Genomic DNA, 27,931 nt, shown 5'->3' with positions numbered 1-27,931 from the left:
CCATTTTTCATTTATTCGATAACTTATTCAACATTTTTTTTCTGCCTTCCTTTCAAATTTGTCACCCGCTGCTATTAAAGCTGGTTCTTTTTAATGTTATAATTCTAATAAATCTAGCCATTTATATTGATACTATGAACTGCTATTATTTTTTAACAGTTTACATTTAATTTCAGCTTCACCCATTTCTTTTTAGCTGATATATTTACAAACTACCACTACTACGACTTTTTTGCCATCTATGACTCTGGTGTGCTTTTTTAATTGTAAGATGTATAAACTCATAAAGCGAATGTATCCTATAGAGTAGGATGCGATTTATAGTACCGCAGGATACTGTAAACTATGCTCCCTTGTTATAAGCAATCAAGTATACTCTCTTGTACAGCATATACCACCTCGGTATACTTTGTATTCACTACACCTCCCAGCATGCATCAACTGGGGGATCCTGGATGAACAGCAAGAAGATGGATGTCTGGATGGTGTGTCTCCTCTGCCACTGTGGGTATATTGCTGCAGTAGAGGCTGCCTTATGCATGAGGCTTTGCTGAGGAGTTTCAGTCACAGAGGAAGACATCCACAGGGAAAATGCTGCCTCCGATTGGGTGATGATCCTTTAAAGACTACCAATCAGACACCATCCTCATAGTGTGACTGCGTGTTTCCCTCTCCATCTCTAAATGTACTGTGTCAGCCTGCGCATATTTTTATGTTTGCAGCGTTGCATGCAAGCGTGTCTGTGTGTGTGCAGGATGCCAAAATCAGAAGCCGTAAAGGAAGGGGAGGGGCAAGGATAGAAACGCTGAAGAAATAGATAGAGGGATACACAGAAGAGAAAAGAGGACAGTGGAGAGGGGACAGATGCCGAGAGACCAAGAGTGAAAGGCACACTGAGGAGAGACAGAAAGCGTGAGGAGGAGGAGGAGGAGGAGACGATCTGCTGAAGGAAGCAGCAGTGTCGTTGATTTTCATAGGAGTCAAGGCAGCTGTCCTCTGTCACCGTGACGATGGGCTGCTGGCTTTCTGGACCGTGGATGGGCGACCAAACGGTGAGCCGCCAAATACCTGCCTCACTGTTACAGATAATGCTGTAACAGTGTTTTATGATGTCTCATTAAAGTAGATGGAATTAAGCTTCATTCACATCCAGGTTTGAGTGCGTGCGTACGTGTGCATGTCTGTGTGTCTGTATGTGCAGATGCAAAAAGGCATCATCATTTCTGCAAGACTACATTTTTGTGTGAGTGCGCATGTTTATAAATGGATGATAAACCCAATTCTTCAGCATTAAATCTAAATACTTTTTGTACGCGTGTCAAATTTTTAATGTTGTGTGTATAACATCTTCATCATCTCCTGAAGACTACTGCCGTCCTCTGGCTACACACACAGGTGCCATTTTGTGCTTCTCAGCTCATGGTGTGTGCGCGTGTGCCTGTTTGCTAGTGTGTGTGTGAGTGTGCAGTTGAATGTAGAGGAGGGTGACTCATGGTTGTGATGTGCTGGAGTTAACAATACTGTCCATGCGTCTAATTCGATAGCCACTGAGCTGCATGTGTGTGACAGTGTATGTGTGTGTTTGTGTGTGTGCATGAAGCAGGATGCTGCTTGAAGGTATTAACCCTTTAAAGCAGCCGTGGATACCATGTCACTATTTTTCATATTTCCTTTAAACTGCCATAATTCAGCTGTTTGGGTGTTGCATACCGGAAAAAAACTACCATCTTTCTGCAGGCGGAGGGTCTTCTGACCTAGTTGCGTAATATTGAAAAATTGAGTCCGTTTGTGGTCTGTAGTGTGTTCACACTGCAAAACAAACAAACAAACAAAAAAAAAACCCTACATGAAGTGCATTTAAAATGGCAGCGGGCAAGCATAAATTTGATTGTGATGTTGATGAATGCAGTTTTCCCACAGCACATTACCAGATTATGTTTGTTTGTAGAACCTCATCATTCAATTAATTCTATCATGTCATTAGGGCAAGAAGCCACATCTTTAGTCCACACCACCCACTCAGTTTGTAACTCAGGTGTCCAATTTACACATTAGTGGTTTCTAAGCTTAAGGCCATGTATCTGCAATAAAATCACAAGGGTTTATTTTTCAGACTTGACAAAGTTCTTCCAGAGCCACATAAGGCCTGCCGTTTTCACAGGCTGTGAAGGATTAACCATAGCTACTGTTCTATGTAGCAGCTGTTACATGTATTATATTTAATCAGGAAAAAATAAATCCACAATAAGACACGTACTAACAGTACCAACTGTCTGCAGTGTGGAGTTCTGTTTTGTTCTACCTCACTACCATAGGGACTAAAAAAATTCTGTTGCTGGAGAATATCTAGGAGTCAGAACCAATCCAAAAAGATGACGCACGAATTACACAAATATTTTATTTTGACCAACCCCTAGCTAAGAGTAATGCTAGTTATCCTTCAAGCTGTAGGCACTTTTTTCCCCTCGAGGCTGATATTTATAATCAAAACCAACCACTACTCTGGTTATTATTTTTTACCTGTAGCTGAGTATAGTTCTTTTGGAGCGCTTTGTTCTAACCCATTGGTGGCAGGACTTCACTATGCAGTTTGCATGTTGTCCCTGTGAATGTGAGTGGAAATAGTTGTTTTTCTTTTCCTGAGTCAGCCCTCTGATGACCCAGGGTGTATTCCTGCACTCTCAAAGTGTCACCTGAAATAGGCTCAAGCCCACCTGTGAGCTCTAAAGTTTAGAAAATATATAATTGAGATGGAAACCCTTTGTTATCAGAAGATTTCACATTTACAATCAGACAGTTTGACGTGTTAAAAATGAGACACTTACTCTGTTAAGTCTTAAGCATATACAAAGGTTATATTAGTTAATGAAGGCAGGATTATTAGAGTATCGAGCTAATGTTAATGTGTCCATTGGTGGCGACTGATGTGTCCTTCAATGAGCTTTGTGTCACATGAATTCAGCAGCAGGCAACTTTGCTAACATCACAACCCTTCTGTCTGTTCGCCTCAGATGAATGGGCGGAGTCTAGCACACCTGAGCCAAAGGGATGCTCTGCGAATCCTGGCAGCCAATCAGCGTCCAATCACCATGCAGATCAAGGGCCAGAGGAGGCGTGGCACAGAGGCAGATAGGGGATCCTGGGAGCCCCTTCCCCTTGACCTGAAGCACCTCAATCTGCCCCTCCCTCTGATGGGGGCGGGCCTTAACACTTCTAGTCCCTCTTACCAACACAGGTAATAAAACATATGATTTGTTATGTAATGTTAAGAGCTGTAAAACCACTTTGTCTCACAGTGATTTTAAGAAATGCCGGTATGCAGTTACATCGGATTTCTTATGACCACACTGTACTAAACAACTAAATAACAATGTCATTATACTGTGCAAACATCCTTGTATGCCCTGAAAAGTTAAAAGGAGCCAGTATCATAAATAAATTATAGTGTTTGCTGCATCCCTGTGCAGTGATGATTGGAAACTGTTTAATTGAACAAGAAAACTAAATGCTTTACTGATATTTGTAAAAATGTAAAAACTTTTTTAGTAAGAGGATGCTTCTTGGGGTTTTTTTTTTAAAAGCAAAAGCAGTAAATATTCAATCATTCCACTTTTAAAGACCACAGAAAATGACTTTTCTTAAAAGTAATGCAGTACATTACTTAATTATGCTAGAGAAAGTAATTTGTTTCACTACTCATTTCATTACTTTCTCATTACTCTGTAAAATGATCTAAAATACGCTGTCTCATAATTATCCATCAACAATATAAACCTGAGGCTACAGCTTCACATACCAACACAAACTCCTATCCTAAAGAGGATACACATGGGATCTTTCTTTAGTATTTAAACATAAACACAAAGCTGACAACACAATGCAAAGTTTAAAACCAGCCCAAAGAGACTTAAAAGCGATCGTCACAGTGATTCTCTTGTAAAAACATGAACAGGTAGAAACTGAGGCTGTAAACATGACTGCCCATCATTTACCTGTTGAAGTTCAGGCTCTGGCTGCTGGGTTGGGGTCAGCATACACTCAGCTCTATAGGTTTATTACTCTAGATTCTTGGCTAGCTTTGTGCTAGCATGCAAATAACACAGTTAAATTACTGCATTACTGAAAAATGTAATGGGATTACATTGTAATGTATACATATACGTGTGTGTGTTTGTGTGTTTGTGCATGTGTCTGAGTGACATAAATTTCATTATCACATGTTGAGTACAATGTAATGATTACAATGATTATGCATGCGCCCCAGGTGGCAGGCTTCAACTAGAAGCCTGTCAGAATCAAGGATTACATGAATGACTACTTAGCCGTTGTGTCTTTGGCTGTTAATCGACAACAGTACAGTCAAAGGATTTTCAAAGCCGCTATCATATATTGCGGTGTTCCTGAGATGCCGTCACATGTGGTTCCAAAACACCAAGATGGTGATGTAAACACACTCAGGATGAGGTGTCACAATAGACTTCATGACCAGTTGATCCCGTCATGGTGACTACACCCGTCTCTCATACTGTCGGCAGTCTCATCTTTAGTTTGTCTGTGAACTGTTGATTGTAAGAGTCAGTTGTTATTTTTTTAAATGTGTGAAATAAAAATAAATAAAATAAAAATTTAAGTAACTGGGACAAAGTTCAACTTAACAGACTATACAGTGAAACAGACACAAATGTATAACCATGTTATGCAGCCTGAAAGTTAAGGAACGTTACTTACGTCTTCCAAGGGGGATACCCACTTGTCCAATGAAACGTTATCCATGTTTGTTTTGAAGAACGTTAGTGTCTTCGGACCTGTATAATTCCAGGATTTTTGCTTTAAAATGTCTGAATTCTGTGTCCTTGTCATCTCTTTCAGACATTATTACAACCACCTGTCTCTGCCTCAAGATCACTGTGATGGCGGACGGTATAGCTACCTGTCTAGCTCCCCACGGGACACTGTGGACATTGGTCGCCAGGTGATATTAAGAGACAGACAGACAGACAGACAGACAGACACACACACACACACACACACACACACACACACACACACACACACACACACACACACACACACACACACACACACACACACAGAAGTGCATCAGAACACTTGCATCCAGATTGTCGATGAGGCCATATAGCACAGCTTATTACTATTTTCGTATTTTCATAAAACACAGCTCAGAAGCTTCTCTCACGTGTTTTTTTGTTTTGTTCTGGCTGACATGGCTGAAAAAGCTCATGAAAGGAATATTAAATGGTCTACCAATTACACCTCTAATTTCTAATCACAGTTTGATTTCCAAAACAACCAACAACAAAAAAACAACCCTCATGCACACTCATCTGTGATTCTAGAGTTGCACTGCGGATGAATTTGTAAAAGTTCATTTGCAATATATGGGTACCTTCACACTGTAGTTTCTGATTTGACCAAGAATGAGTTTAATCAGTAACAAATTGTATTACACATTCTCATGTTCTTCTGTCACTTCCTACATTACTCAGGATCTAGAACTAGCTGGCCGTCGATCAAAGGGACAGAACTGCCTGATGGGATGCTGCAGTACTAACTTAGAAGAGCAAAACGCCTGCCACAGTCAGGTATGTAAAAATCTGCTTTTCCATAAAATTGTTAACGTTGTTGTTTTAAACATATATCTGGCGAGTATGCAAACCCTGTTTGTTAAATCAATTATGAATTGCTTATACTTGCTAGTACTCTCTGTGCAAGTAGTAATAAAGCTTACTCATTTCAGTCATGGAGTCATTGAGCCTCACAGCTGCACCGGCTGACACGTTCCTTCATTAACATAAATGCACCCACTATTATTTATTCTCAGTTCAACTTATACTATCTGGAAATATTTTCTGTTTTAGTAGTGTTTATTTTCAGTGACTAGCTAGTTTTTTAATAGTCATTAAGGGTTTTTTTCTATTTTTATTTTTTAATGAAACATAAAAGATCCACCTCTTTCATATTAGGCGATATGAGCTTGTGGTTCAATGCTAGACAGACTGGCAACACTATTTACAGGCATACACGATTAAATTTGTTTAGATTTGTTAAAATCAAAAAAGAATACTGGCACCCTTCCTCTTTGGCCATTGATGTTGATTTAACCGTCACTCAGGAACTTTTAAAAGCAGGAAACAACTGAACAAAAGGCAAGTGAATAAACTGAGAATTAGAGCAGATCTCAATGCTTACCTTTAGTATTTAACAGTTTTTCACTCTACAGACACAATCAGCCAGGTTTCACTTTTTACTGAGATTCTTCACACATTTAAAACATAAAACATGTTGTCATTTTTAGTGTTTGGTGTCATGATGCACTGGACTGACCCTGCCTGTTTTTATAGACAGATGATGAGGATTTTATGCTAGAGAAGCCAATGGGTTTCCTGCCCCTGCACCATGAGTTGGACAGTGGTCTGGGCTGGACAGATGGCTCCCTTCACCAGGGTGACCTCTCAGGTCTGGAGACCGAGGAGGGAGGTCTGGAGGACTGTCATTCACATGGGGCCCTTGCCCCAGGAGGGTGTGGGGGTTTTGGAGGTGGTGGCTCTCCTTCCTCAGAGTCCTTCATTTCCTCAGAGCTCAGCGACTCAGGCTTCTATAGTGTAAGCACCGGGGAGTTCAGGCACTTCCAGAGGCTGCTGGAGAAGCGAATGCGTCTCTACAATGCCAGGCTGCAACATCAGGGTGAACCATGCGAAAGGCAGGAACGGCGTGACAGCTGCCCCAAGAGCCACCGTGAGCTGCTGGAGGCCATCCCTGAGGCGCTGACAATGCAGCCTCAATGTCAGCATCTGCAGATTGGGATGGAGGATGGTGCTGGGCCTGTCATGGACCTGCCATCACGTGGCCTAGTCAGGTAATTAGAATATCAAATTTTTATCGTGGTGCTGGTTTCTCTAAGGTCTGTCAGATAGGTGTACATAGTTAAACCAGTCTTGTTTTTAATATTACTCACTTATATAATACCAGTTACAAATGATACCAATCTAAACGAAAGCCAACACACAAAACAACCATTGATTGCAATGTGATTTAAAACTTGTTAAAAAAAAATTTTAAAACACTTTTTTTTTTCAGAATAAAAAAGAGGTATGCTGCTTGGAACTCAAACATTTGTGTTAATTTACCAAAAAAACATATCTTTGTAAAATACAACCCATGGATTACAGGGACTACACATGACCTAAAACCTTTTCTTTGGTGCCTTTTTTTCATTAAACTCTTTGTATTTCCAGGGTTTCATCAGTCCAGTTCCACAAAGCTGATCGGCCCTGTCTGAACCGTCACAGCTCCAGCAGTGGCGCCCTCTTCAATCCCTCCCATACACACACTGCAGTGTCACGAATGACAGGCCCAGTCCTCTCAACCTGCAGCACTCCCTCTAGCCACCGGAGACCACTAGTGCCAGTGCAGCACCACCAGGGGTCAAGCTCAGTTGGGATGCTGAGGAGAAGCAGAACATTGCACCATCGGCCACCTCCACAAGAGTACCGTCGACGAGCCAGCCACCCAGCTTCCCCATCCTACTGCGCTGCAACCCTGCACCACTGTGGAGGCGTCGCACCATGTAACGTCTTGCCACCAGGCTTGCCAGAGGAAGCCGAGCTAGTGACAGGTGTGATGGCTTCCCACCCTGGAGGCATGGCCCTCTCACCCCAACAACATGCCACCACTCTGGGGCACATCAGAGGTGCCAACAACCATGAGCGTTGCTATGACAACAACTCCAACAGCCAGCTCGCGCACCATGACTGGTGGCACTCACAAGAAAGAAGCTTGATGCCTGAGCCAATGTTGGTAGAAAGGAACAGAGAGATAGAGAGGGAACTGGAGCAAAAAAGGCAAATTCAAAAAGAGAAAGAGCTTGAAAGGGAGAGGGAGACACAGATTCAGGAGGAGATGGAAAGGGAAAGGCAGAAGGAGATTGAGAGGAGCCGAGTCGGAGAGCAGCAGCACCTCCAGAGTCTTGTCTTGCCTCCTCAGGCCGGTGACGTCAATGACACATGGCCAAAACCCGCCAGCCGTCAGTCTCATGGAAGTGGAGGTGGCAGAGGCCTCTACAGCACTCTGGAAGGTCACACAGGAGCTTGTGCTACAGCTGGACAGGATGTAAACAAAGGACCAATTAATGCAGGTTCAAGTTTAAACCACAGTTCTGGTCTGCAGTCAAAATTTAATCCAAACTGTAAACCCAACACAACCACACGAGTCTCTAGGAGCCAGTTGCTTAGAGATCGAGCCTCTCAGCTAGCGGATGAGCGCAGCGGGATGAGCACCGACGAGGAGACCAGCACTGACATGCTGATGGGTCGATACTGGAGTCGAACGGAGAGGAGGGAACAATTTCTTTTGGCCCGTGAGCAGAGGCAGCAACAGCAGCTACAACAGCTGCAGGCCAGTAGAGGGACTGTACGAGATGTCGTTAGCAGGGGAGGACCCGTGGTAGGAGGAGGAGGAGGAGCCTCCGCTGATGATGGAGGTCTTCTGGACAGCAATGGAGTCAGAGGTTTTGCAGAAGGCAGGTGCAACACGGTCCTGGAGCTGAGTCAGAGGAAGCTGAGTCGTATGAGGAACAGAAAGCTGTTGGATGACTGGACGACAGTAGAGGAGCTCCTGACTCATGGGACCAGGCTGGACAACCAGGATGACATGCTGTGTCCCAGCTCCCTGCTGACAGTCACCACTGTCTAACTGCATGGACACAGTGTCTAACTGCAACTCTGCGTGTGAATGTGTGTGACATTAAGCTAACAATACAACATTTTAGCAATTGTTCTTGTGCTGTCTCTCCGAGGCCAGATGAGACGATGATATTAGTTTTAACTACATGTGTCACTTACAGAGAGGTCCAGGACATATTTAGCCTTGCTAAGCACAGACTAGCTGCAGCTTGCTTCCAGTCCTTGTGTTAAGCCAGGTTAAACACTGCAAAGCCATTCATGTATTTTTTTAAAATGATCCAGGGCAACATGAGGTATTTACAGCTAAATAATCCTTTTATGTCTCACCCAGTTCAGCTGGTTTTTGGTCAGTCCAGGATTTTCAGATTTGAGTTAATTTATGGTTGATAAACAGATGGCCATAAATTTCATGTCAAACCAAACACAAATTATGAGCTGTGAATTTTCATAGTAACATATGGGTCCATATGACTGGCATTTGTCCCCGGTGCACATACAATGGAGCGTGCAATGTTTACCACACTCTGCTGTTCATACCTTTGTTGCAGCAGTAATGTGTAGTGACTTTGGATGAACAAGGTCCTCACCATCTCTGTATTTGAAGCATAATGATGAACCTAATACTCATTTTCTCAAGTCTCTGGGGAAGACAGAGAACAAGAAGACTGACAGAAAGTTGAATTGTTCCTTTAATGAATGTGTGAATGGGAGGGAACCTCACTGTCATTGCTGTACATCACCTCAACTGATAGCTTTATGTGTGGGTGTTTGACCACTGTATAGCACTCTGGACAAAACGTCTGTGTCAGTGCATGGCGCTTGTTATAACACACAAACGAACAAGGTCAGATGAGTGTGTTTGTTTGCATCATTTCTTTCATGCTCCATCTTATGCCCCATTTATTTCACCGAAGCTCTGATAGATTTACAGAGATTTAGGTTTTCACTTAGATCCTCAATCTAAGACGTTCGGGGAGCAATACTGTTCTACGTGATGCACCTGGCTGCGCACTAATGATGAATTACATGCTTTTTTATCAGCACTACAGAAACCATCAACTGTAGCAATTCAGACAATGACAACTGAGATTTAATGCCAAATCCTAAAGATTTCTTTTTTGTTTTTTAACAGAAACTGTTTACAATTCAAAGGTCAGTGGGAGCTTTTCTAACTGAAATGCTAAATAGTGTGACCTGATTGACTGGCTTGGGCAACATGAGTAAAAACATGCTGATCAAGGGGGTAAAGAGTTTGCCATGGAGGTTTTTCACAGGTGACCACAGCTTTAGTCTGTGAAATCAGTTGTAATAGTCTTTGGGAGTCAGTTTTATGCTACATTCACGTCACATTTTTAATGCCATGAATTACATGCAGCTGATTGGAATATTTGTCCCACTTGGTGAAAAGAGAACCAAGAAAGTGCCAGTATAAAAAAAACGATAAAACTAATGGGAAGCCATAAAATAAAAATAAAAGCCATTGCCACTGGCAGTTACATCTTAATGTAATTTAATAAGATGGATACAATTGATTCAGATAATTAAAAAGGAGCCAGAAGGAGCTGCACATATTTGTTACCTTCTGGTAAGCCAAACCTTGTATTTTATTTTTGATCGTTTAACTATAGGTCACTTCTATGATGAGACCAAATGATGGCAATGGACATTACTAGTTGTAGCTAGTGTTTAGCTAAAATACACCATTACTGCTGAGTGGCACATTCATATTGCAAAGATGTTATGACAACATTTCATTCCTTTCTTACTGACGTGATGAGAATGCAGCATCAGATTTCTGGCCCTTCCTGGCTCATGGGTCTCTGTTCTTGGTGTCTTTACTGTTGGCTGGATGTTTACAAATCTATCTGTGCACTAAATGTTTATGCATGTTTACTGAAATCTACATGCGTTGACTTTGGTGAGAGAATTTTCAAGAAAAAAGTTACACCTCAAGACAGCTTTAGATTAAGTTTGCAGACTGCTGCTGCATATGGTTACAGTCAGAAGGTTGCTTACACTCATCATAAATGTTATAGCAGTTTTGGGCTTGTAATGATTGCCTTGAACTGCTATTTTTTTCCAGACTGACATGATTGTAAAGCATATATCTTTATTGACCTCTAGAAACAAGAACTAGGTGCACAAGTTTGAATTTATTTAGGATTTCTCAAATCCACACAGGATCAAAAATAAACATACTTAGTCAGAAGCGCACATGCTCCCACACTAATGTTTGGTTACATCTCCACCAGACCCTTTTGGTAGCCATCAACAAGCTTCAGGCAAAATTCTGGCTGATTATTTAACCACTCTCCTTGAAAGAATTGGTAGAGTTCATTAAAATTGGTTGGTGTCCTGGCACGGACCCTGCTTTTAAGCATAGTTCACAGATCTTAATTAGCGTTTAGATCGAGGCCAACGAATTTAAAGGTCAGAAGTTTAATTTAAACTTGTGCACCCAATTCTTGCTTTTTAATGACCTATACTGTACAATCTTTCCCTCTGGAAGAAGTACAGTTCACAGAAACCATTGCAATCCCCAGAATTACCATGACATTAAGGCCAATGATGACTGTATGTAAATTTGTGAACACAACTGTATGTCTGCCCAGAACAGACAGAGCTAAAGTCAGCGTCGACATTCCACTAAAAGCTGGTATGAAGCGTGAGTAAATCTGAAAACTTACTGATTCCAGGTCCGCGGTTCAGGAAAATGTGCAATAATACCTCAAGCTAGTTTTAATATGACAATGACGGTGTTGTGTACGCTACCTGTCAGGGTTCCATCGAATGCAGTAACTTGTTTTCGATTCAACAGATGCACAAAGTGACAAGTCACCACAAGTGTACAGCAGTCGTAGAATTTACAACAGCAACAGCAAAGGTTATGTATATATTTACGTTATTTCTTTACATAGTTTTCCATGAGAGGGACCTAAGAAAACAACTTTTTGCACATCGTTTTTATACAAAAAGTTTTCCCTACTTTTCTGTACCAGGGACTGAGGCCAGTGGAACGACTGTAGATAGAATGACAGTGTGTGTTAATGTTTTCTTTATAAACTAACATAGTGATTTATGGAGGAAAAAATCGTTTATTGTGATTGTGTTGGACATATTTCAATATTTTCTTGTGATGGTTTCAAAACCAATGTGAACCGTTTTTATGATCTTTAAAATCTTTCCGAGCTACTTTAGTTAAAAAGCTGGTTAAACCTTGATTTACTGTTTTCAAGAAGTGAACACAAAATGTGAATATTATTGTCTCTTTAAATGGATCAATTGAATTTTACTGTTGTTTTGTGTCATTAAGACATGTAGATATTGATTTTGTCAGATGGTGCGTTTGAGGACTGAGTCGGTAACAGGACATGAAAATGCCATCAGACGCCTCCAGTGGTTTATGATGTGATTCTGTAGGTTTATAGCTGTGTTACGGAGGCTGTATATACAGCACAGAGATGAACACTGTAGTATTAGTATGCTTAAAACTCACATCCACATTATCAGCATTCATGGATAGTGGCTCATTTTGGTCTGAATGTTAAATGTGACTTCCATGAATTATGAGTAAGATAACAAACACTGTAATGCTTAAAAGTGACACAGACAATACAGACAAATGTTTTCTGTCTTCTTCAGAGTGAGATGTTTCAGATATATATCAGTTTTATCTGATAGTCAGTTCCAGACCCTTTTACTGTGAAGCTCCATGAAGCTTGAAACAAAGGTTGTATGACTTAAATCTCAATGTTATCAATCTGTGAATATGAAATGAAAAAAGGAGAAATTACAGTTTTGCTGTGTTTTAAAAGCGAAAGACTTAAAGGCAGGAAACTCATAGACTACTTATTTTAGAACTTGTTATTAAATTCCTCATGAAGCAAAACTAGATAGACGGTAACACGGAAAAAATAGCCCTGTGAAAAAGTAAAATGGAGACATAACAGCTGATTAATATCCTCTATCTTGTGAATTTTGAAACAAGCTTCTCCTGTTTCGTGATGCGATGTACTGTGCTGCATTTGCACACAGTTCAGTCATGGCTGGATTAGCAATTGGGCAAGTTTAGCAAATGCCCAGGGAATTCAGACAGCCAGGGTCCACAACAACCAGGTTTACTCTGTATTATTTGGGTCTGCTTCATTTCATTTATCTCAAATTAAATCAAAATCTGCAGATTGTGAGTACAGTGTAAACTTCTGCTAAATCAGAGTTTCAGTGTATAGGTTTAAATCATTGTACTTTGTTTCTTTTGCTGTAAAATCTGCTTCATTACATTATTATTATTATTATTTTCACATTTCCAGAAACTAACACAAAGAACATCCACAACAGGATTATCTTAATTCATTATCAAAGTGCTGTAAAAAAAAGAATTTTAAAATTAAATGATTTTTTTGGCGTTTAAAATATTAAAAATAGTATTCAACCTTATGCTAAGACACTAATAGCCATAAGTTGTATTAAAAGATGTCAGCTGAAGGTTCCAGTTTTTGTGCTAAACTAAGAGGATCCTGCACTTCACAGAAATTGCTGCTTTCTAATTAATTAATCTCACTCGGAAGAAGACAGACAAAATCTTTTTTTTTTTTTTTAAAGAAAATTCAAACAGTTTGAAACCTGTTAAGCATTCAGTGAGGAAAGACATGAAATCAACCTTGCACCCTGTTTATTTCCCCGTTTTACCTCTTTCAGCTGTGACTCAAACACTCTGAATAATGGATGACGAAGAGAGAAATTTTCCTTCTCACCCACCCCCCTCATTCTCTTTGCTTACGTTACACAAGGACACAGAGGGCTGAAAATAGCGCTGCTGTCCTCATGTGATGTGAAATTAAAAGCACACTGGAGCGGAGATACTTGCTGCTGGGGGATCTCAATACTTGTTTTACTCCATCTGACAATACTTCCATCCAGCTTGCAACACCGCATCCATCTGTCTGTGCAAGGGTACTTTTCACTACGGCAAGCTTTTTGGAATATAATGATGTACATGTGATTGTAATAAAGAGATTTTAATTAGCTATGAAATTGTTGTTTTGTGCTTTTATTCAAGACTTAACTTTTGTTGCCAGTCAGACACAAGCAATAAACTTCTGTCTGTACACAGCTGTTTTGAACAGGTGAGGGTTTTTTGAGCCTAGCCATTTTCAACAGATTGCTGCAATTCAGTCTTATATCACCTTTATCACTACTACTCTAGAAAACTCGGCTTTCAATGTGTCTTTGACAATATTTGAATTAAAATAAATAAAGCCATTTCAGCTTCAGGTGTTTTAAAGGATAACTCAAGAGGTCCCACATTGCAACCAATCAGATCACCATTAGTTAATGCTGCATTAATCCATAAGTAAAAACAATGAAAAGTAAGGACTCTTAAACTAAGTAAGAGTCCAGCTGAGACAAAAGGTTAAGACATCTAAAATTTCTGAACCAAGGTTAAGATAGAATTGGATGTAAAAAGGAAATCCTGCCCATCTGTTTTAGAATAGTCTTACATTGGTGCGTGTTTATATTATAACGACACTGACTTAAACTTTATGTAAAAAACTGATGATGCTCGCTATTGTTGATAACTGTCCACTTTAAAAAGACTATAGGCATGTAGTCATTTATTACTGTATTGCTACACTTACTATAACATCATGTAAATAAGTTTCTTTTTTGTGATGTACATTAATTCAGTTTTTACCATCATGTACTTTGCTAAATGAAACATGTAAAATATCATAACCAGATAAAATGAAATAGTCTCTTTGGGACCAGTGCTTTGGCTGTATCAATCTAGGCTGACTTCTCTCTCCTGTAAGCTCCACAGCTCAGGCCAGCATCTCCAAAGACAAGAATCCGATCAACAGCTCCCTCTGGAGGACGTGGGCAACTGCTACAGGCTGGTTTTAATATCAGACAAAATGAGATGTTGTTTTTGGATATCACTAAAATCAAATCCTCTGACTTTTTTTCTTCTGTATGTATAGATAAGCATCGTTTTTGGATGTTTTTTTTTCTGAATTAGTGTTCAAAGTAGTTTCTTAAGAAACAACAATTGGCAGATAATGTAGAGCAGTGTTTCCCAAACTTTTGAAGCCACAGCTCATATTTTACATTAGAAAATCACATGGCGCACCACCAAACAAAAATGTTACAAAATGAATGTTGATAATTTTTCCGTTTACTGTTTTTGCTTTCTTTTGACCACTACACATGCTAGGGCCTTCATCTGGGTCGGAACTTTCTCCAGGACCCACGTCATATTGACTACTTTTTCTTTTCAAATATATTTATCTATTGTTATTACTCGCTGTGTTGTCTCACTTGCAGCATGACTATTATATAATTTCTACTTCGTCTTCTTCTGTTTTACTGGCAGCTGGCAACCCATTTAATGTAGTTGTACACGGTCACTTAGTAGTAATCAGGTGGAACCAGATAATCTTCCACGGCACACCTGATCATTTCTCACGGCACACCTATGTGGCGCGGCACAGTGGGTAGGAGACACTGGTGTAGAGCAGGGGTCTCAAACTCAAAGGAGCTGTGGGCCACTGCCGGCAATGTCATCTCATACGAGAGCCACTTTAGCCTTTAAGTACTACAAACAAACAAGAAAACACCCACAAATATTTCTGAAACTGCAAACGTGAACACATTTTTTTCCCTCACTTTTAACTAACTGAAGCTTTTAACTGAACAACCAAATAGATAAACTGGTACTCTCTTTCTGGCCAGACACGTGACATCGCAATTTTGTTTGTATTTAACAAAAAGAAATGCAGACATAAGTGTACACATTAGTGAAAACTGTTTTCTTTACAAATAACTCACTGAGCTACAACAGCCAATCCCTAACGTTTGTACTCTCTGCTCATATTGCCTTCATATTAAATAAGATTTTTCTTTTTAAAGAACTTATTTTAACATTGCACTCAACAACAAACAAATCTTCCCTAACAAAAAAAGTAACTTCAAGGGCCAAATTGCATTATATTTCTTCACGTCAATATACGTGAAGAAGTAGGGGTGATGTGGGCCACTAGTTTGAGACCCCTGGTGTAGAGGTTTGAGGTTGTGTTAGGCAATACGTTTCTCACAGGCAGTCATTCATCCAGGAATGAAGAACAAATGCTAGCCAATAGATCCCCCCCATGACCCCCCCAATAATCAGACCCAACCAATATAACCCCCCCCCCCCCCCCCCCCCAATAAAATTATGAATTATCCTGCATAAATAGGCTGTTGATTTTCTTTACTCACTCCAGGTATTACCAGCAAACTAGTTGCATGTTAAAGCATCTGGGAATTTACCCAGGTTTATTTATTTATTTAGACAGAGATCTTGACACCCCCCCCCCCCCCCCCCCCTCCCCCAGTGTTCAGCACAAAGTTACGCCGATGATTAGTTTTCTCACTTCACTCAAAAATATCAGAGCAACTGTCATCTCTACATAAAGATTACGAGGTTCATCATCAGCGTTACTTAAACTGTTAAAAATGACATTATCTGCACTTTCTACCAAAGCTGCCATACTGATGTGATGTACCAACACATCCTACCTTCCCTGTTTGTGCAATTCCTTTGAATACACACAAACACATCTAGTCCTTTGCATTTAGGCTCACATGTCCTCTTTTAATTTGTTTTTGTTTTTTTTTTTTGTTTTTTTTAAGAAAAGACTTATTAGAGGATGAAGATTGACTGTTGTGTGCACATAAAGAGATCTGATGAACTGACACAGTTCTTCTTGCTCTATTGTTAAAGTATTGAGGAGAAAGTTATAGAAATTTTAAGGAAACAAAAGGTGTTCCCAGATTAATGTGACACATAATGAGACACAAGGTAGTGATCCACCAGTAAAAGTGGTAAAGGGACAGACTGTGAGAAAGCACAGAAGAGTCCCGGTCAGATCCCCAGAGGGACAATACACGAGACCTTTGACCTTAATAGAAAGATTAAAATGAATATGATCACACTTAAGGAAAGCTATATTTGTCAAATCAGTGAGCTTGGTAGAAAATCTGGTGTAAATCAACGCTGCTAAACAAGAAAAATATTTATTTGCAAATTTAAGATGAGTTGAGTCATAATATGTCAGTTATGTAACAATGTAACATGCTAAACTCAATGTAGTGAGCATAGAAAGCTCTAAGGACAAAATTCAAGTTGATTTGCATCCTTAACCACTCCGGTGCCTGACTATTTTCCTGGGGGATTTGGCACACTTTCAAAAACAGCTGCCTCAACCTCCCCCTTCATGAAAACATATGACGTTCATCAGCATCCGACAGCATAAAGGTTTCATGATAATTAGATGTTCTAACTTCACCCAGTTGCAAAATGTAAACTGAAACGATGGATCCCAGAATGGTGGTGATGTCAATTTCTGCCTCTGTTAGAGCTCAGTAACCATTTAAAGACCTTTGTAGTGCACTGACATCATCATTTAACCCTACAACTGTTTACAACTTGCATAGTTCCCATTTCTGTATAGCTGTATATCTCAGATTTCTGTAAAGTTATTTATTTCATATTCTGTATAGTTTTTCATATTTATATCCTGTTCATATCCTGTACATAGCTTGTACTCACTACAGCCTGTACATACTTATAGTTATAGAATATTCACAACATACTTCATACCGTGTACATTATAACATACCATAATAGACCCATTTCTGTAATATACTCACATATCTATATTATTGCTAATATATATTGTAATATATCTATATCACTAAAGCACTTCTGGATGGATGCAAACTGCATTTCGTTGCCCTGTACCTGTGCATGTGCAATGACAATAAAGTTGAATTCTATTCTAATTCTATTCTATCATTCAATACTGTGGGAATCTGACAGCAACTTCCTGCTCACAAATTCATACAGAAAGTGTATCAAGATGATGAGTGTGTGCCCAGTCAAAGTCATTGATCTCAGCATCAAGGCAGTGTATTAGTATTCTCTACAAGGTCACAGTTTTCTATTATCTGCACACAGCTCTCTGAGTCTTTTACTCCATCTCCACTTCAGTCCACCACCGGTCACCTGAAATCAAACTATTGTCCCCTACTAATATGACCAGCGCACATGTGGGAGACCAGATTTCTTTCCTCTTATGTCCGGCACTCTACTTGGTCAAGACTGTGGGAAACTCCAGTCAGACCAAGGCCCACACATTCATATGGTGATGTGTGAGTATAAATAGGAGGGATGAAGGCAGCAGAGATCAGAGTCTCTCTACAGAGACCTCTACAGCACAGAGATCCGGCCATGGCAGCTACAGTCTCTCCAGTAATGACTAATTCTCAGGACCATGTGACTCTGAATCATAAGGTAAATTGGATATTATCAGAATGTCATTCATTATTCATGAAAGATTTTGTTTGATAACACTAAACCTATGCACCAGAACTGTTTTATTAATGACTTTGTTCTTCTTCTTGCAGCTCAGAAAGCCTCTGGTGGAGAAGATCCACAGAAAGAGAATCAACAGCAGTATTGAACAACTCAAGTCTCTCCTGGGTTCTGAGCTCCTCAAACAGCAGCCAGACTCAAAACTGGAGAAGGCAGACATCCTGGCTTCCTGCAAAGACTGCAGCAGAAGTGTCAACCTGTGGACTCAGCAGCTGTTAAGGGCTACTCAAGATGTATTCAAGAGCTGGTGCATGTTCTGTTAAAACAGGAGGTGAAGACTCAGTCTGAACCACATCAACCAGCTGCACATTTCCTCTGAAGGAAACCTGAGTGAGGCGGACTTCTCTCCTCTGATTGTCACAGCCAAAGACAAGAGTCCAGTCTACAGCTCCCTCTGCTGGCCATGGTAGAAGCTCACAGACTGGAGTCACTACTAGATCAGCTATACTGATGATATTGACTGAATTCTATGAAATTTCAATGACTTAACATTTCCTGAAGAAACAGTGATATCGCTATCTTTCAAGTAAAGAGAGAAAACACAGATAAGCTGAAGGACCAAGGTTTGGTCAGCTGGTTGGTTAAATATTTGAAAAATAAATTCTTTTTTGGGGAGTTTGACGTTTAAATTTTAAACTAAGTGTACTTCACACTTCCTTGTCAAACATATTTCCCATGGAAGTAATTAAATCAAACATATCTTTTGTTTTAAGAAAGAACGTTTGACATTCTTGGTGTTCCAATCAAATCATAAGCTGACCAAACAAGCATATCCAGCTACTGCTCACTAGTATTTAAAGTAACACTGTACATTACATTGTGGTGATATGTGTTGAAACTATTGCTTATTGTTCTGACACTGATATGAGGATTTATGTCACAATGTTTTTGTCTTTTGTAAAGACAGTTGATCTTTCACTCTTCATGTCCTGCTGATGTTACCAAGTTACAGCTGCGATGCATCATCACCATTATCTGTTTTCAACCGCAGCCTGAGTTTATGCTAAAAAATGTATAATTGAAATCAAATGATTTTGTGTGACATGTTATTTTTATTTTACAAATCATCCCGTATTTTTTTGTGTTCTTCTTTTGTATGGACAACATGTCATGACATGTTGTCCATACAAACCTAAAGAACATCTATGCTGAAATAAAGAGTTTTGCTCCAAGTTTTCTCAAAAATGCAATAACAAATTAGGCAATCACCTGCACAATTATTTAAGATCAAATCAAGGAAAAGGACACTTTCAAATTAATCTGAAAAAATCTTTAATCTGACAAAATCTTTTATCTGTGTTGCAGTTTATAAATGAAGGTAAGTGATTTACGCCAAATGTAAGTGATTTCATAATGTCTCTACTTAAGTGCAAAAACTAATGAGTGATTCATCACTTTGGTGCCGTTCTCCTTCCCAGGTGGAAAAATGGTAAAACTTTAAAGATAACTAGTGTCTCCTGATGTGTTGGTTATGAGACACACTTCTATTTTTCTTCTTGTGAAAGCACCAAAACGACAGAGTGTGGGAAAAAAGAGGAGCCTTGCTCACAGACCCCCAACAAATGCTGACCTAACCCTAAGGTTAAGAGGGTATACTCGAAAGCCTACTCTTTCAAGTTAGAACTCTTTTAATTATATATATATTATTGGCTAATATCAACCAAGTTATAAAGCTATGAAAAAATGAACCATAACAGAGTGGTGTCCGGGTACATAATAAAGATAAAGATTTCAGTGTTATGTATCGTTATAAACAGGACAAAAAGGTGCAGGTTTTACAGACAACTTCAGTATGATGCTGAAACTCCATAAAATACCAGTACCAAATACCAAAGGAGATTAGTTTACTGTAAATATCAGAAGATGATTCTAAAGAGTAAATATACAGTTCTTAATAGATTTATTAGACCACCACCAAGGTTTATGGTACAGCTGCCCTTAATGAACAGCATTGTCAATTACCAAAATATTTTTTCTTGCTTTGTTAATGGTTAACCCATTATTATGCAGAAGTGTTTTATTTGAAAAATGTTAATACTAAAATGTATTTTTTTTGTTATCCTGTAAATTATAAATTTACTGTTGAAAACAAAGCTGAAAAAACAGTAAAGCACAACATTATTTTTCACTTACTTGCATTATTGAACAAAAAAAAGTTTAGTGGTTGAATGTTGTGCTTGATTATTTTCTGACTTCTTAGACGGTGTATTCTCATTGCCAACGTGTAACATACTGAAGATTTGTCACATCCTGAGGTGTCTCATAGCTACGCGAAAGGTACCCTTCCGCATCCTTATGAGACGTAACATACCAACGCGGTATGTTGCGTGTTGGAGTGAGAATAAACGTGCTGTCTCGGAGAAGTGTGATGACTGAAATTTGGGTGTAAAAAGGCAATTGGTGGATTTGTTACTGTTAGAACAATAAATAATTAAATTTTTAGTTTTGATGGATTTCTAAAATACTTGTGTTTTCTTGTTTTTTATGAGAGGTGGTCTAATAAATTTGTAAAGCAATGTATTTATTGTTAATCTCAGTGTATGTTGATGTTGATATTTCATTGATGTTGCATGAATCCTTTAGTAAACACTGTACTTCAAGAACTGGTAACGCACCTGAGTGTACAGTGGTATTGTGGATTTCTTTTGGAAGAAACCGGATTTCTTAACGGACACTATATTTGCTACTGATAAATTTCCCAAAGATAATCTTTTTTCAGTTTTATTCTTTCAGTAGGCAGAATGTGTGAAAACTTTGTTTAAATTGAGTTCGAAACCAACATAGACTATTGTCCAGTGGGATTTGGCGCACTTCAGAAGTAGCTGTCTCAATCCCTCACCCTCATTTGCAAAATGTTAAGGCTTGAAGAGATGATGATGTTCACTTTTCTACATTTTAAGAAATGACAAAAAAAATAATGATCCAGCTCATAGACAGAAGCAATCAGATCATTTCCCTCCAGATGGTTGGTGACGTCTGGCTCTGTCTCTGTTGGAGCACACGACCACCAAGGATCACAAAAGCTCCTTTGAAAGTCTTTTGTAGTGCACTGACCACATCCCTCAATACTAAGTGTGGGAACCTGGGAGAAACTTTCTGCTTACACCATCTACAAACCACAAGACAGAGGTCACACCTGCCCCATCTGGACATGCCTTTTTTCTAAATAGCTTCAAAAAGGTTTTAAACAAGCTATGAAAATTTTAAGTTCTACTTTTGCACCCACAGAGCATTGAGTTAGTGCTTTATCCGTATTAATTTCCTGAACAATACCCATAACAAACAGAATCACTGACAGATATATACTATGGGTTTGTAGGCTGTATTTGCATGTAGTGGTCAATTGATCTCAGCATCAGGCAGCAGATCTACTTTCTTTAACAACCACTTTCCCAGATTCACACAGAGCTTTCTGACTCTCTTACGCCATCTCTGCGTCAGCCCACCACCTGTTCTCTTGAGATGTAACTATTGTTCCCAACCACTGAGCAGCTGGCATTTCCTTTCTCTTATGTCAGGCACTCTGACTGGTCAAGACTGTGAGAAATTTGAGTAAGACCGAGACCCACACATTCATATGGAAATGCAGGACTATAAATATGTGGGATGGAGCCACCAGAGATCAGTCTCTCTACAGAGACCCTTGCCATGCTGCAGAGGCCCATGGCACCTACAGTCACTCCAGCAATGATTTGATATTCTCAGGATCAGATCTCAAGAATCACAAGGTAAATTGGAGACTCTCAGAATGCCAATTTATGAATTACTGCTTCATAATGATAGACCTATGCACATGAACTAATTTCTTAATGATTTTGTTCTTCTTGCAGATCAGAAAGCCTCTGGTGGAGAAATAATGCAGATAGCAGATCGACCGGTGACCTGAGCAACTCGTGTCTCTCCTGGATCCAGAGATCATTAAACAGCAGCCAGACTCCAAACTGGAGAAAGAAGACATCCTAGAGACGACATTATGGCTTGAACTTGAGAAGACTTCAGCAGAAGCACCAAGTTGTGGACTCAGCAGCTATTGATCAGAGCTACTTCGGATGTGTCCATCTGTACCTCCTGTTGCAGGAGGACTTGAAGATTCAGTCCCAGAAAAATTAGCTGAACTATACAAACACCTTGCAGACAGATGTTCTTTAAAGGAGAGAGGCTGACTTCTCTCCTCTGAGCTGCACAATCCTCACTACCTCCACTAAGGAGGACTAAGGACATGAGCTGGGTCAACACTGCCCTCTGGAGGTCATGGTAGACTCCTACAGACTGGAGTTGCAACTTCATGAGTTGACCATACTGGTCAAAGATTACTGGACTGAATTCCTGAAATTTGAATACCTTGTTATTCTGGATTAACAGAAGTGTTAATATCTCCACACACTGTGTGTGTTTTGTATTTTTAAAAAGATATTTCCTGAAGAAATGCAAGCAATAATATCTTTCTGGTTAAGAAGAAAAAGAAATGTCATGCATGTTGCATGAGTGAAGTCTGATTGCATTGGCAATTATTACTTTTATATTGTACTATATTGTACTTAAAAATCTGATAATGTTATAGTAACATTATTTTTTGATCACTTTGGTCAAAACCTCGAGTGTCCTTTTTTATGGACAAATTCTGATACTGAAACTGCGTTTACTCAAACAGATTTGTTGTAAGATCCAACAAATCACCTTTATATTAATGCTTTTTTTAAAGTTTTTTAAAAAAAATATTATTTTGTGTGATTATAGAAAAATGATCCGTTTTAGGATTAGTACATTTATCCTTTAACTGTAAAAGCTTTTTTGTGTAACAATATCACTGTTTTTAGTGACAATGTGATTGCTAACCATTAATAAGGTTTAATATCATTTGATCTGTTTAAAGGTCAGACTTACTCTATTTGTTTTGTTCATTAAAACCTTTTGTCCATTTGCTAAATAATGTTAAAGAACCCTGTACTGTGCACTGTTTTTGGTTCATAAAGACAGCTGTTCCTTCACACTCCCTGAGTACAGTGTAACTCGCAGACATGAGCTACAGATGTGATGTCTCATCACCTCCTCTTGTAGCTGTTATACTTCATGTGGCGCCGTGTGCCTTGTTAAATAAACAAACACTGCCAGCTGACAATTTTGCGTTCTCACATGAGTCTGTAGTTTTACTATATACAAATGACTTCCTTACAAATGACATCATTATCTATAATTACCATAAAGCTTTGAAGCCATTTAGCAAGGTTGTTTGATGAACAGTTTCAGTTCATACCTGAATAGATAAAGCCACCAAACCCATTGGAAAAACATTTAAAATGATGCAGCTGTCAGTTGTGGGTGTTATCAATCAAGAAGCGTTAACAGTTTACCCATTAGTGATGTCACACAATGCATTTAATGCGATGTATAATGAGGGACACTGCTATTGTTGTTACAGTCAAAGCAGTGAAAGGACAGAGTGGGAAACCAGGGAAACTCACTGACGAGCTCCAGTGGGACTCTAGACCTTTGCCCTGAAGAGATAGAATATGCATTTATAATCCCTCTTATTACTCAACATTTATCTGTTAGAGGATCACCAAAAAGTTTTGGTTGTTAATCTGTTACTGTGGAAAAGCAATGGATAGCTCAACTGTTTTAACTTCTTAGTTTAACTGATTATTAATCTAATCTTGACTCTGTGATTATCTTAACTTCCATATATGAGTAAACTGTTGTAGATATAACCAAGTTATATCTGCAACACATGTACCTACAAATATAGACACGTTGAAATAAAAGAAAAAACTAATCAGCTACGTGCATTTATTGTTTAAACGGGAAGTTTAATGTACTGCTGACTCCTTAAGTGTGAATTCATGTCTTGTACTGATTTGATATAATGTTTTTTCATCACTCTGCGATTCCAAACAGTGGAATAATTTTATATCATCCATGAACATTTTCAGCGTAACTTCTATATGGCTTAATGAAGAGCTAGCAGGTATTGTCACAACTAGGGACATTATCTTTTAGTGTCTGACTGACATGGTTAGCATGGTAATTAAAACTGAAGCGAAACAAGCAACTCGGCTCTGTAAAGTAACTGAAACTCAACCAAGCGGAAATAAAGGAGATTTAAAGAAACAAACTTAAAACTAATTAAAAATAAAGCTGGCCAGTGTGCTCAGGTTGACATGTTAGAATTCAAAAACTACCTGTGTGATATCTTTTAAATTTGATGGTTACTTGAAAGAATTTACAGTGAGTGATCAGTACTGTAATAATATAGCAAATGGTGATGATGAGGAATTATTAGATGGGTTAAACATAATCCTAACCTATAGATATACGAACTAAAAGGTTTAAAATGAAGGCTATGAAAACTAAAACGTTAAAATGAGTGAACATTTGTAATAATTTTCTGTACAGCTATAAAAATAAAAAGGATTTTGCTGTGAAAAGCATTCCAAAAATGTGTTATTGCGCTTTGGGAGTGCAACATTACATATCTATATCTATTATCTATATCTAAAAAAAGAATGGAAAAGAAATTCATTAAAGTAAGATGACTATGTGTGCCAGCTTCTTAGATGAAACGGCAAACTTTGATGAATGGAGAGATTGTGGGAAACCTCTGAGGCAAAGAGTCACACTTCGAGATAATTTGCATCCTAAACCGCACCAGCATGCGCCTATTGTCCAGAGGGGATTGGCACACTTCGGGAAACAGCTGCCGGAAAAACCCTTTTCATGCAAAGTCTGACCGTCGAGTTCACTAGATGTTAAAAAATAATATCACTCAAAAGTTAAAAAGTGGAACTAAGATTCTGTGATTTTGTTGAAAATAACTTCAGTTACTGTAGAGTATATTTTCAAATGTAATTAAATATTTGAGGCAACCAATCATGTTGTTTCCCTCCAGATGGTTGGTGACGTCGGCCTCTGTCTCCGTTAGAAACACGGCGAGCAACCATCACAAAAGCTCCTTTCAAAGACCTTTGTAGTGCACCGACCACATCATTCAATACTGAGTGTGGGAAAGTGAGAAATCTTCCTGCTCACACTAACTACAGACCACAAGACAGGGGACACACTTACTAGATGGATGGATATCTGACACCTGAGTCAGAGAAAAACTGCATACTTATCCAGACCTTTCCTGGTAGAGTTGTAGTTGATAATGGAAAAGTCTTCATCAGTTGGATCAGCTTCTTAGTACAAAGAACATGCAATTTCTGACTGAGGACACAGTGTCCCGAGCACAGTTTAGCTCACAGCAAATGTGAGAAGAGTGAAGACATCAGAAGCAGAGAAACAGTAGGAGTGAAATCGAATTTTTCACTGATACATGGTCTGTATATGCACTTGTACAGCTGTAACTGGTTGATAAGCGTGTGCCCAGTCAAAGTCACTGGCACCAGGCATCAGATCAATAGTCTCTACAGGGTCACCACTTTCCCAGATCCACACAGAGCTTTCTCAGTCTTTTATTCCATCTCCACTTCAGTCCACCACCTGTTCCCCTGGGATGTAACAATTGTGCCCTACTAATATGACCACAGAGCATCTGGCAGGCAAGATTTCTTTTCTCTTATGTCAGGCACTCTGATTGGTCAACACCGTGAGAAGCTCCAGTCAGACCAAGACCCACACATTCATATGGAGATGTGGGAGTATAAATAGGAGGGATGAAGGCAGCAGTGATCAGAGTCTCTCTACAGAGACCTCTACAGCACAGAGATCCAGCCATGGCAGCTACAGTCTCTCCAGTAATGACTAATTCTCAGGATCATCTCGCTTTGACTAATAAGGTAAATTGGAGATCATCTGAATGTCATTCATTATTCATGAAAGATTGCATTTGATAAAGCTAAACCTGTTCATCTGAATTATTTTATTAATGACTTTGTTCTTCTTCTTGTAGCTCAGAAAGCCTCTGGTGGAGAAGATCCACAGAGTGAATCAACAGCAGTACTGAACAGCTCAAGTCTCTCCTGGGTCCTGAGTTCCTCAAACAGCAGCCAGACTCCAAACTGGAGAAGCCAGACATCCTCGAGATGACCGTTTGCTACCTGAGAAGACTGCAGCAATAGTGTCATCCAGTGGACTCAGCAGCTGTTGATAAGAGCTATTCCAGGTGTGCCCAAGAGATGGTCAACTTCCTGCCATAGGTGGACCTGAAGACTCAGTCCCAGAGAAACCTGCTGAACCACATCAAGCAGCTGCACACTTCCTCTGTTAAACCCCGAGTGAGGCTGACTTCTCTCCTCCGAGCTACACAGTCCAGACCAGCATCACCAAAGACAACACACTCACCAGCTCCCTCTGGAGGCCGTGGTAGAAACCTGCAGACTGGAGTCAAACTCATTAAGTGCAATGATCGTATTGGTCAGAAATTACAGGATTCTTCTTTCTTTTTTTAAAAAAAGACTTGTTCTTCTGTATGTACAGAAGGTTTTACTTTGTGTGTATTTGTTCTTGGTCACAGATGATATTTCCTGCGGAAATGACACCAACCATCTTTGTAATAGAGAGAGAAAACATTTTGTCATGCAATAGACAAGCTTAAAGACCATGTTGGTCAGTCTTTTTCTTCTGTGTTTACAGAAGGTTTTATTTTAAACTAAATGCATTGTATTTAAGTATATATGTTTTAATTACTCAGGATGGACTTGTGAAATTATTTTTATCCTTTTGTATAAGAGGGTATAGAAGCATGTCTAGACTGTAAAGCATGTGAACTTTATATATATATATGTATGTATATCGACTTTACTTTGTATTAAGTAATAATGTCAAATTGTGATCATTGTGATATGATGCGCTTTAGCGTTATTTTCTTCACGCTTGTTATAAAGTGTGGTTTATGCTCATTTTGGAGCACATTATATGAAGATTTGTGTTATAATGTTTAAGTCTTTTGTAAAGACGACTGATCCTAAACTCATTTTGGGTTCAGTGTCCTGCTGATAAAGCTGTTCTTGTGATGTATCATCACCTCTATCGTCCTCCAATAGGAGCTTTTATATATAAAACAGATAATACTGAGTTTAACTTAATAAACATTGAAATCAAAATATTTTTTCTGTTCCTGTGTCATTATGTGTATATATATATATATATATATATATATATATATATATATATATATATATATATATATATATATATATATATATATATATTTTGCAGTGAGTATGCATCATTCCTTTAAAAGTCCCATACAGTATTTTATATAGCATAATATTGTAATATAATATTGTAATATGGTAATGTTATACAGTAGTATAAAGTATGATATTTGAAGAAGTTCTTATTAATGTATTACAATTGTAAATTATTTAGAGCTTTCAAAATATCAAAGTTATATAATACATGTCTCGCAGGAGCTCTGTGTATGTGATCAAGGTAAATTATCAAGTGACCACTTTGGAGCAGTTCTCAGTTCCAGAAGATAAAACTTGCAGTGAAAAGACAGAGTGTGGGAACTCAGAGAAAACTCACTCACTGTGTCTCAGGGGGGCAATACATGCCAACCTTTTTTCTGAGGAGACAAAGCAGGAAAGGTGATATGGTTGAATGAAAAGTGGAACCTGATCATACATAACAGACAGGTTTAAAATACTGAATAGCTAGTCATAGTACATGACAACACCAATAGAACAACACTGCAAAGGTCTTAGAACTATAGTGTTATAAGACTGCACGTTTTTTAAATCTCGGTGAGTGAGGGTGGATGCAAGTTAAAATATTTAAAAGGCACAAACACATACACACAAAAAATGAAATGAAAATACTGATCTCTGTGTTCCCAAAGTAAATTAAAAAAAAAAATAGTAATCTAAACCAT

General features: G+C 38.9%; 1 protein-coding gene and 1 pseudogene across 1 annotated transcript; both read left to right on the top strand.

Moving 5' to 3' along the window:
- Positions 1-463: 463 nt before the first annotated feature.
- On the top strand, positions 464-13,736 carry LOC113022111 (uncharacterized). Its single transcript, XM_026167170.1, has 6 exons — positions 464-1,052; positions 3,012-3,235; positions 4,870-4,972; positions 5,508-5,603; positions 6,363-6,877; positions 7,257-13,736. The coding sequence occupies exons 1-6, from the start codon at positions 1,011-1,013 to the stop codon at positions 8,710-8,712; spliced, it is 2,436 nt and encodes an 811-aa protein (XP_026022955.1). The 5' UTR covers positions 464-1,010; the 3' UTR covers positions 8,713-13,736.
- Positions 13,737-25,626: 11,890 nt separating this feature from the next.
- LOC113022109 (transcription factor HES-5-like) lies at positions 25,627-26,772 on the top strand (annotated as a pseudogene).
- The last annotated feature ends 1,159 nt before the right edge of the window (positions 26,773-27,931 follow it).

The sequence above is a fragment of the Astatotilapia calliptera genome, chromosome 5 (genome assembly GCF_900246225.1).
Source record: "Astatotilapia calliptera chromosome 5, fAstCal1.2, whole genome shotgun sequence".
NCBI lineage: Eukaryota > Metazoa > Chordata > Actinopteri > Cichliformes > Cichlidae > Astatotilapia > Astatotilapia calliptera.
The sequence above is the reverse complement of the archived record's forward strand: the minus strand, read 5'-3'. Positions and strand labels throughout refer to the sequence as shown.